The sequence below is a fragment of the Parambassis ranga genome, chromosome 9 (assembly GCF_900634625.1).
Source record: "Parambassis ranga chromosome 9, fParRan2.1, whole genome shotgun sequence".
Taxonomy (NCBI): domain Eukaryota; kingdom Metazoa; phylum Chordata; class Actinopteri; family Ambassidae; genus Parambassis; species Parambassis ranga.
Genome location: NC_041030.1, coordinates 1,019,191 through 1,035,463, shown reverse-complemented (window position 1 = coordinate 1,035,463; position 16,273 = coordinate 1,019,191). Strand labels below are relative to the sequence as shown.

The 16,273-nt window shown below is 43.7% G+C and overlaps 1 protein-coding gene across 2 annotated transcripts in view; it reads left to right on the top strand.

Annotated features, from left to right (window-relative positions):
* The first annotated feature begins 170 nt into the window (after positions 1–170).
* The window catches only part of hmcn2 (hemicentin 2), a 40,286-nt gene continuing 24,183 nt past the window's right edge, over positions 171–16,273 (top strand). For both annotated transcript variants that reach the window (XM_028414153.1, XM_028414152.1), the window contains exons 1-22: positions 171–657; positions 2,195–2,265; positions 2,485–2,643; positions 3,057–3,179; positions 6,377–6,548; positions 6,635–6,741; positions 6,805–6,925; positions 7,010–7,273; positions 7,372–7,516; positions 7,919–8,040; positions 8,216–8,488; positions 8,931–9,072; positions 9,361–9,488; positions 10,023–10,136; positions 10,229–10,387; positions 10,473–10,667; positions 11,535–11,630; positions 11,756–11,883; positions 11,966–12,110; positions 12,648–12,760; positions 15,285–15,444; positions 15,613–15,772. In XM_028414153.1, the coding sequence (XP_028269954.1) occupies positions 399–657; positions 2,195–2,265; positions 2,485–2,643; positions 3,057–3,179; positions 6,377–6,548; positions 6,635–6,741; positions 6,805–6,925; positions 7,010–7,273; positions 7,372–7,516; positions 7,919–8,040; positions 8,216–8,488; positions 8,931–9,072; positions 9,361–9,488; positions 10,023–10,136; positions 10,229–10,387; positions 10,473–10,667; positions 11,535–11,630; positions 11,756–11,883; positions 11,966–12,110; positions 12,648–12,760; positions 15,285–15,444; positions 15,613–15,772 (3,356 nt within the window). In that variant the 5' untranslated portion in view covers positions 171–398. The remainder of the gene's footprint in view (positions 658–2,194; positions 2,266–2,484; positions 2,644–3,056; positions 3,180–6,376; positions 6,549–6,634; positions 6,742–6,804; positions 6,926–7,009; positions 7,274–7,371; positions 7,517–7,918; positions 8,041–8,215; positions 8,489–8,930; positions 9,073–9,360; positions 9,489–10,022; positions 10,137–10,228; positions 10,388–10,472; positions 10,668–11,534; positions 11,631–11,755; positions 11,884–11,965; positions 12,111–12,647; positions 12,761–15,284; positions 15,445–15,612; positions 15,773–16,273) is intronic.

The window sequence follows — 16,273 nt, the reverse complement described above, 5'->3', positions numbered from 1 at the left end:
TGCAGAAAAATTCGAATAAATGTTAGATAGGGTTAAAGCCTCCAAGTCACAGTGGGGTCGAGTTACATACACGCACTCACAAAAAACAAGTTGTGTCCCGGGAACCTTTTAATACCCATCTCCGCCCCCGTTTGAAGCGTCAGAGCACCAACTCTCCTGGGGCTCTCCAGCACAGAGCCAGTCCAGACGCTCCTCCAAACTTTACGCACGGATGTATTCCTGTGGAAGCATTGAACGCCGGTTTTTGATTTGTTTCCGCTAAGCCTTGTAGTTCCATATATCGCTTTCTATCTACTGGATGCACTCCCAGACCTGTTTGAAAGGTTTTCAAAACTAAACTTTTAAAACTTTACATTTTTATTACTGATTCCAGCAGCCAGATGCAGTAAATCTGAAAAATGGCCGGTACTTTATTAAAGTGCCTAGTTTTGGCGCTCTGCGTCAGCGTGCACTGGCTTTTGGCAGACACCCGGGTAGAGGAAGGTGATGAATCCGGTGACAGTGCCTCGACCCTGGCATTTGTGTTCGATGTTACTGGCTCCATGTACGACGATCTGAAACAGGTGATAGAAGGCGCCTCACGGATCCTGGAGAAAACCCTCAGCCGGAGGACCAGACCCATCAAAAACTTTGTTCTGGTCCCCTTTCATGACCCAGGTACAGTCTGACTAAACATCACACGAGCATTTTTTTTTACTAATACATGTTACACACACACACACACACACACACACACACACACACACACACACACACACACATCTGTCCTATATGGGAAAGCTACAACTTGAAAATAAGAGTGCTCTAATGGGGGAGGGTGTTTGTGCCCTGATGAGAAGCATATGCTGTCTGCTTGTGTGTAATTGCCCCCCCCCCCCCTCTCTGCTCCATAGCCTCCAGAAAGCCCTCAAAGTCTCCAGTTTAGCCAGTCAGGGGGGAGCAGTAGTTGGGGTAGGGGGGTTGGTGGCCTATGCTAACACCACACATTTTGTCTGTGTTTAATGTGTCCTGCCCTTGGGGATCTTGTAAACTTCCAAGATTGCAAAGAAGCTGCTGTGGCTGACAAAGAGGCGTGACAGCGCTGTCAGTGTTTTACAGGCACTGATGATGGGGTGACAAGGACTTGAAAGAGTCCTCTGTATAAAAAAAAGACATAGAGAATGAGTTAGAAATGTCATCAGTATGACACATGTCTGCAAGCTTTGTATCATTAGTCTCCCAGAGATACTTCAGGATGATATTTGACAGCTGGAGTAACAAGCACACACACAGAAACCAGTCTCTACCCTACCTGATGACGGTCTTCTCTGTAGTACCTGCAACAAAAAGCTTGTGTTTATAGACAACAGCAAAAACAATGCATTCTCTCTGTATGGGGTACTGTTTCATCGATTGACCCCAGAAGGCGTCTGAGTGTCAGGCCCTGACAGGCTCATGCTTGGGTCTGTTGCTGCTTTAAAAGTCACCCTGTTGAAAAGACTGTCATCATCTAAACTTTCAGAAGATTTGTGTTAAACAGAACAGGAGCAGGGTAATTTTGTCAGCACACCAGTATGCTGTGATTGATAGCTATGTCTTGAATGCAGGCCACAGGGCCTGTTTCTTGGTCCTACAAACAGATGATGCTGGTTTTTCAGTTTGTTCAAACTGATCAGGAAGGCTGGCTCTGTCATTGGCTGCAGACAGGCGACATTTGAAGCAGTGGTGGAGAGGAGGACACTGAACAAACTGTTATCCATCATGGATAACCCCGATCACCCTCTCCACCCTGTACTGGACAGACAGCGGAGCGCCTTTTCCAAAAGGCTCAGACAGCCTCGTTGTCATGCAGATCTCTACAGGGAATCTTTCCTGCCTCATGCCATAAGACTAAACACCTCATCTCTGTGCCAGAGATAACACTGACTGAAGTTTAGATTTTTAACTTTCAAACCTTATATTTTATCTTTCTATTTGCTGTAAATAATGTTTATGCTGTTTATTTCTACTGTAAGGTGCATGCCTGTATATTGCTGCTGCAATTTCCCAGCTGGGATGAATAAAGTACTTCTATTTCATCAACAGGTTAATAAAGGTTTGTTTGGGACAGATACAGCATTTTCAATCATGAAGCAACAGAAGCAGACCTTACTGTACTAAGCTGACTGCTTTAGATTTTTTTAATAAAAGTCTTTATTCATTTTTAATCTTACAGATATTGGCCCTGTGTCCATTACCACTGACCCAAAGAAGTTCCAGCAGGATCTGCAAGAGCTGTTTGTCCAGGTGGGAAAAAGAACAAAGAACATTACATTGTTCTACATTATTTCAGACTATAGTTAGAGTATATGTTTACCGTATATGAATAACAGCAGACTTTATGCAAACATTAACTTTAGGAAATGGTTTACACAGAAAGAGTATTGAAGTGAGCACAAGTGTGTGCCATTCAAAGTGTTGATTTCTTCCAGGTGTATTTTAATAATTCGTACTTCCATCACACAGGGTGGAGGCGACTGTCCTGAAATGAGTATAGGAGCCATAAAGAAAGCTTTGGAAGTTTCCCTGCCTGGATCCTTCATCTATGTCTTTACTGATGCCAGGGCCAAAGACTATCGCCTGAAACGAGACGTACTGCAGCTGGTGCAGCTCCGTCAATCCCAGGTACAGACCAAGAGTTCACAGCTCACTGCACAATGCTTTAAATATCAGCATGAAGGCTTTTTGTCTCACACATGCATATGGTGGATGTCCAGATCTGCAGTACTGAAATATATTATTACTATGCATTATTATGTTTAGGTATTGTTATCAGGAAAACACAGCCCACAGAGTTGCACTTACCGTATCCTATAACAAAAGCTACACAACAGCATGCTATGAAAGCTCTACATTCCAATGCAGCTCCCGATGCTCAGCTGGGCAGGAGGAAAGTTACTCCATCTCTGTCTCTATATGAAGCATGACAATGAGTATAAGTGTCACTTTGGAGCAGACTCCAAACTGAGTCAGTAGAAAGCAAACACTAAACAGTTATAAAATCCTCTTAACTCGTCTGCACCGCCTTTACTTTGTAGGTAGTGTTTGTGTTGACTGGGGACTGTGGGGACCGATCTCAGCCTGGTTACAGAGCATACGAGGAGATCGCTGCCACCTCCTCTGGACAAATCTTTCACTTGGACAAGCAGCAGGTCAACGAGGTGAGAGCACATCAGTACACAGCAGTGACTGTTTACTAAGTCCTTATTGAACGTATGCATTCTAAAGGGGTTGTTACAGTAGAAATTAAACATGTAAAGGGTTCAATAATAAACATGGTTTTCTTTGAGTGTAATCAAAGGATTATAATGCTGATATTAAACTTCCTGGTCATTTGATACGGGCAAGCAGCATGCAATAGAAGCCCTGTTTTAGGAGCCAAAGACAGCGGGGCTCACTTCCCAGGCAGACGTTAAAGAAGCCAGAATTTCCTCTGGAAGAGACACTGGTATCCTGCATGTCAACACAGGAGATGGCTGGGCAGAGCTGAGCTAGAGCCAACTGCTCTGTGCACTGGTGGCCCACTGAACCTCTGAACTCAGATGTGTTTGTGTGTGTGAGTCTGTTTCCTGTCATGTCATGCTCGCATGCAGCTAAACATGCGATGGCTGTGTGTGGAGCAGTTTGGTTCATTATCACTCCATTTTCCTGCCAGCTGTTTAGAGAGTGTTTGTGTGTGTTATTTTTGTGTTGCATTATTAAGGGAACAGGAGACCCAATTTAGTTTCATCACACCTCAACCCCCAGATAGCTCTGAGCTAGAGCAGCCTCAAGCAGTTTTACATATTCTTAGTGTACAGTTACATATAAACATGTGCATACCTATGAACAACCTTTTTTTTTGGATTTACATTGAATTACTGTCACTTTTTGGACCTATGTGATTATAGCTCCTGGGTGGCATGCTTTCACCAAATTAATGCAAATCCTTTAATCCCTAACAGCCTCAGAAGTAGTACAAATCTAACCAAAATATTCTCCCTTATTAGCAGCACAACATGTAGCCAAATGAAATATACAAAGTCTTTATGTGGTGTCCAGTGGGAGAGTGGAGAGACAACAGACTCCTTATTTTACTCTCTAATCCCAGGATATGATCTGTCATGGTTTCCCTCTTTCCAACACAGCTGCCTTGTCGAACCAGCTCCAGGTCCTCCTCACACAACAGTTCATTGTCAGCTAAATTGCAGCACACTTGTTATACTCTTTAAATGTGACTAGTATAATCAGAGAGACAAGAAAACACCGTGCATTTGGGCTATGATGGGTGCTCTTCCCAGTAATTACACTCTTAGTCACTAGTTGCCTGACAATGATTCTTTTTATTGATTAATTGAACAAGTCATCAGTTGTATCAACAGTGTTTGATTTAAAAGGGTTTTAATTATTAATAAAATATCAAAATAGTTGCAGACTGATTTTCTGTCAGTTGGATATCACTTTTTTACAGATATAGAGGAACTATTATAGTACATAGAAGCACAACACAATCACATTTAAGAAGGCCATTTAAAACCCTCATGGTTCCCTCATTATGTGAGTTAAGGGAGGATGTGCTGGTTGTCTGGCATGGAATGAAATTCAGGTAAAATTTATCCTCCGGAGTGTGCTTGACAACAGAGGTGCCTCCACTGGTGTCTTTCATTCCACATATGAAAAGCAGAATGTCTGTTTAAAATACCACAGAGAAGGACAAGGGGTCCGCTGGTCTTTGTAGCAGAACATCTTCCTGCAAATGTCAGTGTTTTCAGTGTTTAAACCTTGGTGAAGACTAAGCTGACCCCTGCCCGCCGGTAGGTCTGGAGTCAACTGGTCCACTTAACCCCAGCATGGGTCTCATTGCTCAGGTGATGTACGCAGCATCACCACAGCCTTTGCCAACACTTCTTCTGTGGCCCATCTGTCTCTTCTATGAATAGCAAAGTGGGGGGGGGGGGTTCTTCCTGGAACAGCCCTGTAAGTCTGTTAACTGAGACATGTAGGATGAGGTTTCACAGGACTCCACATCCTCTGCGTTCCCAGGGTTAGATACAGGGAGTGGCTGCACAGCTCAGCAGGCCACAGTGGCCCCGGACAGCGAGCCGTCTCCATCTCTGTGCTCCGCTACCTTTCATCTCAAGTCGGAGGGCAGAGAGAGAGGGAGAAAGCCTGCACCTTTCTGCTCTCTTGCATAAGAAAGAGACACTATCCCGGGGCAGATGTAGGTCACTTCTTAGCAGTTTCCTGCTCTGCTGGTGATGGCTGCACATGTGGCAGACATTACAGCTGTTTCCAGTTGTAAAAATGGCAAGAGGAACCAGCTGTTGTCAGCACCCAGCAGACCTGATAGACAAAGAGCAGAGGCCTAAAAATTACATTATCAAAGTCTTTTCTTGTTACACTTCTCTAGATGTCTTATAATGTGCTGCTGTTGGCTGGGTTTGTTTCCTTGCAGACGCAACACAGTCATAATGCCTCTCATAAGAGGTCAAAACAAGTACTAGACAGCAGTTGCTTGTTAAGTATTTGGAAGATCAATTGTGGTCACTGAAACGAGACTGTGAAATGTCAATGGGTTCTGCTGCTGCTGTTTTCATTTAGAGAATACCAAAGGAAAACGGTATTCTTAATTGATATAATAATAATGATTACATAAAGGTCAAACACCTGAAATCCTGTATTGTATCAGATATGTCTCTGATCAGATATTACATTCTAAATTTAGTGTTTTTGCCATTAAATAATATATATATGCCAAAATAGTAATAGTAATTAACCATTCCAACATTATTTCATCCTGATGGTAAGCAATTCTCTGAGTGGTAGGGCAACTAAGATGTGCATTCTCAATTAATGTGTCACCAGCTGACCTTATCTGGCTTCTAAAGTCTAACCTTATTCAACAGGAAAGTTAGATGCAGCTATTTCTCTCTACAATTTCATATTAGTCAGGTTAATACTGCTTAATATGCAGTTAAGTTATTCCCACAACAAAGGGACTCTGCTTTGTCCTCTGTGGAATCAGATTTGGGGTATGATTCATGAGAGCTGTTTTGCAGGAAAGGTGCCTGACAGACTTCCACTGTGAGAGACAGTCTTCTGGGAATACATGCTTGAAAGTGCAGAAAACTGTATGTTTGACAGCTGGGCTGTTTCACTTTTCCTTTGTTTAGGCCAAATCCCTCTGAGGAATACTTTTACCATGAAAGAACAGTCTTAAGACAAAGAGCAGGTTTAGAAAGGAGTTTTCAGTGAAAGGCCACCTGTCTTTGAGAAGGGAAACCTCTGTTTGTGTGCTGTGTGTGCTGATGAGTGTGTGTTTTCCAGCATGACATGATGCTTGGTTGCTTTTGTAATGCTGTTTTTCTGCTCATGCCAGGTTTTAAAGTGGGTAGAGGAGACAGTCCAGGCTATGAAGGTCCACCTGCTGTCCTCCAACCATGACAGTGCCCAGGAAAACAAGTGGGAAGTGCCCTTTGACCCCAGCCTCAGAGAGGTCACTGTGTCCGTCAGTGGACCGGCACCACAAATCGAGCTTAGCGATCCCTTTGGTAGACAGCATATTTATACGGTTTCCATCTATTAGTATAGTATTTTTTCATTGGAATCATTTCTAAAGCTTGTTTGGTTTTTCCAGGGCGGGTAGTTGGTGAAGCTCAGGGCCTCAAAGAACTTTTAAATATTCCCAATTCTGCACGTATCATCAACCTTAAGTTTCCCAGACCTGGAGCCTGGAAACTGAAGGTAAATAATCCGTAAATCTTTCTTTTTTATGACATGTAAGCTAACTAAATGCTATTACTTAAGGTGAGCTGCAGTGGGCGTCATACTCTGAGGGTGACAGGGGTCAGCAATTTAGACTTCCGGGCTGGATTTTCCAGTGTACCTGTTTCAGAGTTCAACCACACCAGAGAGAGACCAATAAAAGGTGCAGGAAATCTTGAGTATCATTTGACTGAGGACATGTATAGGAGCTGACTTCATGACAGTGTTTCCTTTTTTCCCTTGCCAGGACTTCCAGCCCATGTTTTGCTTAACTGCACCGGCCTGAAGCCTCCGGGTCATCTGAGCCATGTGGAGCTCGTGTCAGGCTCAGGCCGCTCCTTGCGCACAATCCCTGTACCTCTACCCTCTGACCTTGGCCAACAAGGGCTATGGAGTCTCCCAGAGTTCCGCACTCCTCCCCAGAACTTCTTCATCAAGGTAACAGGCAAAGATGAGGAGGGCTACCGCTTCCAGAGGCTATCCAGTGTCTCCTACACTAACATCATTCCAGGCAAGACGACTCTTCTCGCTGATGTAGTATATCAGCAGCTTCTCTCACCTCATCAATCTCTGTGGTGACCTCTGACCTTTGTTTCCTCCCTTGTGTAGATCCCCCAGCTGTGCGCATGCATGATGTGGTGAGGGGGTTTTATATGCAGCCAGCCGTGATTGGCTGCTCAGTGCGGAGTGATGTTCCCTACAGGCTAAGATTCAGCAGAAGTGGGATTACGCTGGGAGAGGAGAAGTTCTTTCAGTGAGTCAATCCTCTGTTTGCACAGCACATTTGGCTCACCTTCCTTCAGCCTCGTGCTCCCATTACCTGCTCTAATAACACTAATTAAGTCACTCACTACACTTACCAGTGAGCACGTCTGTAAAGTATTAGTGCTGCCTGACTCTTGCATTTTATTGGCTCACTTGTCATAAAAGAGTATACACAGTCAATTTTGTGAACAATTGTGTCATCTTGAAAAATGAACAAAGCACCTATTCTTTTTGTGTTGATGCTCTGCTTTGAATTATATTCATAAAGTGGCATGTGATGAAAACTATTCTGTGTGTGTGTGCCAGAGACACTAATTGAATCTGACACAAAATAGGATCCTGTTTCTATTGTCGTACTGCAACAAACAGACCAAGCATGTCTTTGCATTAGGAACTCTGCCACAGCATCGTGGGAGATTGCTAAAGCGTCAGCCGAGGATGAAGGCCTGTATGAGTGCATTGCACAGAGCAGTGCAGGACAGGGACGAGCTGTAACACAGTTAACTGTCAGAGGTATGGCACTGCACTGCAAGCACACGACACCTCAGTCCTTTGGCATGCTGCACACAGCAAAACCTGAAACAAGCACTCCAGCACAAACATTTGTTTTAAAGAGGACACTATTTCTGCTCTGTTTGGTTACTGATATCACCTGTTTGATGTTTTGGCTGTGTGTATATTAAAACAGAGCCTCCTCCGGTTTTGAAGCCTGCAGTGAATGTGACCTCCTCTGTGGGAAGCGTGGCTGTGCTGTCTTGCCAGGTGGAAGGTTCCATGCGCCACAACCTGACCTGGCAAAGAGCGGGTCGTACTATCTGGGCCCGCACTGGAAGAATGAGGCTGCTGCCTGACTCCTCCCTGCAGATCAGTGGGGTACACACTCAGGATGCTGGACAGTATCACTGCATAGCCACCAATGCTCATGGAAACAACAGAATCACCGTGTGGCTTCTTGTCCCAGGTATGGTAGGATGAAACCCTGCAGGTCATCTGCTTAAACACTTAACACACCAGGGGCCTCATGGCTCCTCTATGGCCCCTGTCATCTGGTTTCCATTATATCCTTAACCTACTTGCAGTCAGATTGAGCCACTTCCTCAACAGAAAAAAAATGTCTCTTCAGCCAAAGCTGATGCATGTTGAAAAGTGTGGCTTCTATTGTGGGCATGAACTCAGATGTTTCTAATGAAACACAGCCAAATAAATGTGAAACTTGTCCTCACTGTTCTTGTAGTCATGATGTCAGACATAAGAGAGTGTTTGGTAATTGCACGACAGCCCACAGCATCATGGTAACTGTTGTTAAACCAGTGATTGGGAAGTTATAAATGACATCATGGAGCCATGACAAGGTCCTGAGTCATCGTCAACTTTTTTTTTGTCTATGTTTGTTCCAATCCTAGAGGCTCCTTCTGTGGTAGTTCACCCACAGACCCAGGTTTTCTCCCGAGGGGATGAGATCCGCCTGGTCTGCTCAGCGTCCGGCTCCCCCCCTCCCCAACTTCTCTGGAGCCATGGAAACATGTTCCTAACTAATCGGCTGAGGTAAGGGAGCTCTCAGCCCACTCAACACCTCCGGCACCGAGGACTGAGAGAGTCATTACATTCCACTTTACGACATGCATGATTGCCACATCTCATTTGCATTGCTTTGGGAGTTTACATCTACTGATGTGAAATTGTCTTTCCAAACCACAAGTATTTTATATGTCTACACCAAATACATATTTAAATAGAGATTTCTCCCATGATGGCCATCAGCAGCAGCCAGACATAGAGATGAATTTCAGTTTCAAAATGTCAACAAAGATGAGTTTTGTTTGAATGGTTCAGGTTGAGTATGGACCAGCATGGAGTTCTGATCATTAGAGGGGCCCTCCCAGAGGATGCTGGGAACTACACATGTCAAGCAACCAATGAGGCTGGGACTGCCTCTCAGTCCGCATCGCTTACCTATGCAGGTAAATCTGGTTGAGGATGGCGATGTGAGGACAAGTTAAATTCTTCTGTCATTCAATAGTACTTCAAGTGATTTTGAAAATTGTAGTGAAGATAGTTATCCAGTACGAGTCTACCTTTGAGAGGAGTACACATAGCTCTGTCTCCAACAATAAGATATTTCTCATCTTGTTTTATGAGTGCTGACAGTTGCAGGCTTGAAATTACTGTCAGTGCTGTCAGTGAGAGCTTGACAGAAACCTTAACACAGATGAACTGTGACACCCTCTTCCTGGGGCATGCTGGTATTATACACATTTTTTGTCTCTGAATGTCACTTTTAACAACACTGATCTGTCTTAGCAGTGAAAGCCCTGCAAGATAGATCAGCTCAGCTGCCTGAGTGTAGAGTGTAAGCATAGTTCACCTCAGTTTCTCCCTAGATTTTTGCTGGTTTAAGCCAATATTACTGTTGGGTTGCATGAAAAAGTGCTATACTAAAAGAAATACTGAGATAATCCCCCCACCACCACCCCCACCACCTCTTTGTCTTCCAGAGGCACCAATAATAACAGTGGTACAGCAGGTTGTACTTGTATCTGTTGGTGGTGATGCAACTCTGAAGTGCCAAGCAGCAGGTGTTCCTTCTCCCCTTGTGCACTGGTTTAAAGGTAGGTTAATGCCACACACTGTCTACATTAGAATAAATGTGCAGGTGTTCTTGTTTTAGGCCAGCAGGTTTAATGCAGGTTTGTGTTCCTAGGTGAGTTTGAGGTGGGCTCAGCTCCTTTTGTTGAGCACGACGTTCGCCATGGGACCCTGCACATCCGAGGGGTGCAGGAGGTCGACGCTGGTCAGTACAGCTGTGTGGCTAGCAATGCTGCTGGAACCTCTGCTGGCACTGTCAATCTGGAGGTTGGAGGTGAGACGACATTGCCACATAAAATTATATATTTTCTCCCAATTTTACACAAAGGAAAACTCGTCTTGTACCACTCCTTGCACAGTGGGTCCTTTGTTCTCTGAGGCACCGGTTGACATGACAGCCAGTGTAGGACAGAATATCACCCTGCCCTGCGCCGCCCGTGGTTTCCCTCTCCCGACGGTGACCTGGCGCAGACAGGATGGCAGACAGATTCTTACCAGAACAGACGGCCACAGTAGAACAATGCAGCTGGAGAATGGACATCTTCTAATCCGGAGTGAGTTATCCATGAAACACAATCTCAGAAAAGAGCTTTGGGCTGCATTGCAGGCTCATGCAGCTGCATGGTTTCATTCTCATGGTCTCACATTTTCTAAAGGAGTATATATAGAGGAGGAGCAGCCTTTCATATCAAATTCAACATTTTCCTAAGTGATGGGAGCCAAAGGATATCATTACCACTGGGAAAGTGTGTGAAAGATTTACCTAAAATAGCCTAAATCACCTTTAGCCAAATTAGATGCCCCTTTTTGTGAGACTGCTCATCAGGGTTAAGGGAATTCAAATGAAGACTTTTTAGTCTTTAATATAAATAACCTCAGCCACTTTCCCTTTGATCCTCTGTGCTTCTGAGTGCTTAGTGTGTGTAGGATAATATAATATTGCAAAGGACTCGCCATGTTTGTATGGACTGCTTCTGTCCATGTATTCATTTACGGGGCTGCTTTCTGACCCAGTTAGCTCAATCTGTAGCAGATGGCTTTTTTTCCTTTCCTACATGTTATTGTTTAGAAGATGTCTCTTGTGCCACACTGCTCCTCAATTCACTTTAATGTCCTGTCATCACCTCTTTTAACATTCTCCCATCTATCTAAACACAAAAACTGAATGACTTGTTAAACCTTGAGCATGCGATCTCCTGGGAATGGGGCAAATGTGTCAGGAGGTAGGCAGCTGAGCCAAACCCATTAATCCTGTTATCTTCTATTTTTATCTCTTAATTACAGCACAGTCAGACCAATAATACCACTTGTTATTGAGTAGAGGTCTGAACTGCTACTAGCATTGACTTATTTTTCTGATGACGTTTCCTGTATAAGTGAGTGTGAAGATGCTGCTTCTGATAATGTGTGTTTGAATGTAGGTGCCTGGCTGGATGATGAAGGGCTTTACATTTGTGAGGCCAAGAACCAGTTTGGAACCATCAAATCTGAGGCCAGCGTTAGTGTCACTGGACTGGGTAGGCTTGCTTATGCTATTTTTGTGACATCATTAGGACAAAAAACATAGCAAGCCCTCCAAAGCCACACATAGCATTAAACTTATCGCTGCACTTGTTTAGTATTTGTCTTCTCTTGCTTGCAGAGCCCCCTCTCTTGGCCCAAACTGCCCCCATCATCACCACTGGTATTGGCCAGTCCCTTAGTCTTCCCTGCATGCTGTTGGATGGAATACCTCTACCACAAAGACACTGGTCCCACAATGGAAGACCTGTGAGGCTGAATTACTCGAATATGTCTCTAACACGGATCACACCCGAGGTCCTGGTTTTGATGGTTTTGTTCATGTGCAAAGGTTCAGCTGAATGGGAGGATGTTTTCGAGGAGTGATGGCAGTTTGCATATTGAAAGAGCCACCCCTGAGGACGGTGGGACATATGTTTGCACTGCAGTGAATGTAGCAGGCTCCATGAACATCACAATCACCCTGGAGGTCCAAGGTAGGAGGAATGGTCAGCAATTTCAAAGGCGTATTTGCTTTGAAGACGTACAGGAGGGCACATTTATTTGCTTAGAATCAAGAGTGGAATCCAGGCGAATAACCTGTCTCTGTATGATGAACTGGACTAGCTGATTCCCCCTGTTTGCATTTCCTATGCTAAGCTAACCTAAAATTTTATGGTTCAAGCTTTATTTATTTATGTATTTATTATTTCCTAACATTTCCAAAAGTGTCAGGAAACTCCTGTAAGTTTCTCACTGGTATAGACAGTCAAAATATGCTAGCTCAGCATGAAAAACAATAAGTCTATGACTTGACCACTTGCTCTCATCATACTGAGAGGGTTCATTTACTCTGCTTTGATGAATGGTCTCAATTTGTTCATTGGCAGGTAAAAACACAGTTCATCACGACTAATGAAGACATGCCTCTAACAATGACAGTGCTGGCTGGCTGAGGCCAGTGATAATTCTGTGGACCATTTCTTCATGGTCAGGCACACAGCTGTGTTTTATGACCTACTTCTCTTCCACAGTGCCCCCAGAGATCCATGCTGGTCCGTACCACTACATAGCCAATGAGGGTGTAGCTATCACAATGTCATGTGAGGCCAGCGGAGTTCCCAAGCCAGATGTTGTCTGGTCCAAGGTAGGATGTCAGACTTATTGCACACATCTACTTCTTCTAATGATTGCTTTGGCTGCACCCCATAAACTCATGCATGACTAATTGGTTAGCTCTAATTCCCACAGCATTATCTAGTGTGGGTCACATTTGGCATCTGTTTAGCCTAAAATTTATCATCATGGATAGTTTTGAAATAGTTATATCAATCCCATTACACTCAAACAAAATGGGTTCCAGTTCCAGTGTCTGTAGACCTGAGTGAACAATTTGTTGCAGCTCCTTGAGATATCTTGAGGATAAGCCCTTATCCTGGGCTAGTTTAAGCTATATGAGTGAACTCATTGCTTTCACTACTAGCTACTGTATATTGGGTCTCTTCTCTGGCCTAACTGGGGTAGCCATAGCATCAGGAGGAAAGGTATAGCCCTTTTCAGAAAAGGGGTGTAAGCAGCAGAACTTCATTTCCCTTTATAGCTAGCTAGCATAAAATAGCCTGAATGGAAGTGAATATACATACAACATAATCTGGAAGCAAATTGTTTTTTGTGGCGACCCCTGACAGCTGAAAAGAGAAGAAACAAACATACATGTGCATGGTAAAATACATGACATTTACACTTCTACTACACTTTCAATCTCTTGTCTATAGTCAATTGTGCACTGTTACATCATTGCAACCATAATACATAAACTCTGTTTACTTGATTAGAAGGTGTCCAGATCCTGTGGCTGTAAAACAAGATCAAACCATCAGTCCTCCACCACCGTGCTTGACAGTGTGTATGAGGTGTTTCTGCTGAAATGCTGTGTTTGGTTTTCAGCAGACATGGTGGTGATCATTAAGACCAAACAAGTCCACGTTGGTCACATCTGACCATAGGTGCTTTGTTCAGATGCAGTTCTGTGATCCATGTAGGTTTTAGACAGAATAGTCTGTCTCCTGGTAACCCTTCAAACTAACTTGTCCAGTCTTGTTCTTCGTCTGTGCTGTCAAGGTCATTACATTAAACATGCTTACTGAGGCCTGTAGGCTCTGACATGTAGCTCTTGGGTTTTTTTTGTGTGTGTGTGTGTAGGGGGGGGGGTGTATTGTATTTGTATTGTACACAGTCTGATCTTGGGGCGAATTTGCTGGAACTGGCAAGATTGTGACATCTTTGTGAGATCTTTCTCACTGTAGAACATTGAACTCCAAATAGTTTGAAATAGTTCTCCAGGTGGATGTGCAGCAACAGTTGTTTCTCAGTTTCCCTCTTGTCATTGTGTTAACACACACCTGTCAAAATACACCTGATGATCAATTCATCAAAGACTGATGAATCCTATGGAAGCAGTGAGAGGGAGCTTAGTACTGTCCACTTGTTTTCTTTTTCTTTTTGGCTTCATTTTTGCTAGATAAATAATGTACAAAGTCAGATGTTTTATTTGCCTAAACAAAGACCCATTATTATTTTACACAAAAACATAGAATAAAAGTGTGGGTTACAAACTTACATACAGTATATGACTGCCTTATATGGTTGATAACATTGCACACTCATAATACTCATAATCACCACCTCACTAACCTGTAAATAATACTCTTACAGTTACTCAAACTGCATTGACCTTCTACCTGTAAACCAGCATCGTGAGGATAATGGCAATAACAAAAGTCATAATGCATTGTTGTAATATTTATTATCCCTCAAAAAATCAATTTAAACTTTTTTCAATTAAAAGAGCATTTTGATGCATAATTACAAGTCTGGATTACATTTACATAAATCATGTATTTTTGTCCTATTAGCATTCCCCTTCAGATCTTTTCTTTCATTTGTCAGAACACTCTTAAAACACCAACAGGAATAGCACTGCAATCAAGGTTTGATTAACCTGACCAGGGATGATGTAACCATGGCAACTTTACCATATTGCTGCTTAGCTGAGAAAACACTCAGTATTTTATTGTACCTTAACATTCTATTTAAAACCTTTCCTCTGTCACCTTTCAGTGCAGCATATGAGGAGGAGAACTGGTGCTGAGCCATCATATTGTATATTCATGCAAAATATGAACTATCATCAGGTGTTATTGTTTTTGACACAGACTACAGCAGTCCTTATAGAGTGGAGTGGATTTATCAATTGCAGCCATTAAGAATATGATTTGGTGTTTCCATGAAGAAAACACACACACGGCAAAAAGAAAAACCCTAAAGTACAGCCTGCTTTACAGAGGTCAACATGCTATTGTTTCCTTTATGTTGCTGAACTGCGCCAGATTTGTCTTCCTTGTTTCTTCTCAAGAGTATAGTCAAGTACATTTATTTTCTTGCCAGATAAAAGTGAATCTGCAAAAGCAATTTCATGTTCAAAGCAAGTGCATATACAGCAGGCAGCGTTCTTGTGTGTGTATATCGAGAGTTCGAGAGGTGCTCTGTAATTACATCAGACATCAAAGTTTTGGTTGTAAAAACGTAGACGAAGCTTAGCTTTCCTGCACTGTTGTGTGGAAGGCATTTACAATTGATCCTGTCTGGTGTTAAACCTGCTTTTCTTCCAGGGCAGGCAGCCTCTGCTCAGAGATCACTCTTCTCTTCAGCCTGACTCAAACGGATACCTGCACATCCCCCACCCCACTGCTGACGATGCAGGCATCTACATGTGCACTGCCACCAGTCCTGTGGGCTACGCTAGCCGGGAGATCCAGCTCAGTGTCAACAGTAAGACAAAGGAATGTTTGACAGCAGCCACCCAAACATAGTGGTGTTTGATGTAACGCTGTCTGACCTCAGTCCACAGATTTTTATAGTTCAACAGTTTCCTGTTTAGAGATACAAAGCAGGTCAAATAAAGAGCTGACGTGGTTTTTTTCTGTCCCTCTTTTAAAGCTATGCCAAAAATAATGGGAGTGAGTGGTCACGACAACACGGTGAAGATGGCTGCAGAGGTAGGGGCAGAAGTTGTTCTCCCGTGTGAGGCCCAAGGAAGTCCTTCCCCACAGGTCACATGGAGAAGAAATGGGCACCCCATCCCTCCCGTCACAGCTGGGTAAGAGGAAGTTCCTCAGTTAGACTTCAAGTGACAATGCAAAATTTTTAACCTTATTGGCGACCTTGCCAGCATCTGACTAAGCTTTTACACAGGGCTCGGGTGCTGCTTTTCCAAGCTAGTGCTAATGTTTCGAGTTGACTTGATGCCCTTTGAAGGGCTGCTAGACAGTGCAGAGAAGAGCTGTGTGCGGGCTTTACTCCCCGGATGAACTGAAGAGGAACATCTGGTCCCATGGCTGCCTGATTCCTGGCTTTCATGTGTAGTCACTCTGGGTGCAGACAGGCTGCCTGACTCAAAGACACAGGCTGAATAGATGACAGACAGACTCCCTGGGCCAGACTCCAGACAGAATGGTTTTGGGTAGATAGAAGAATGACAGAGGGGGTTTGAAAGCTGTGGTGACTCAGATACAGTATGACTTGTGTGGGGCCAGGAAGAAGGAAACAGTGGGGGTGGAGTGGGGGGTGCCAGGAAGAGGGGAGGAAAGCGAACTGACAG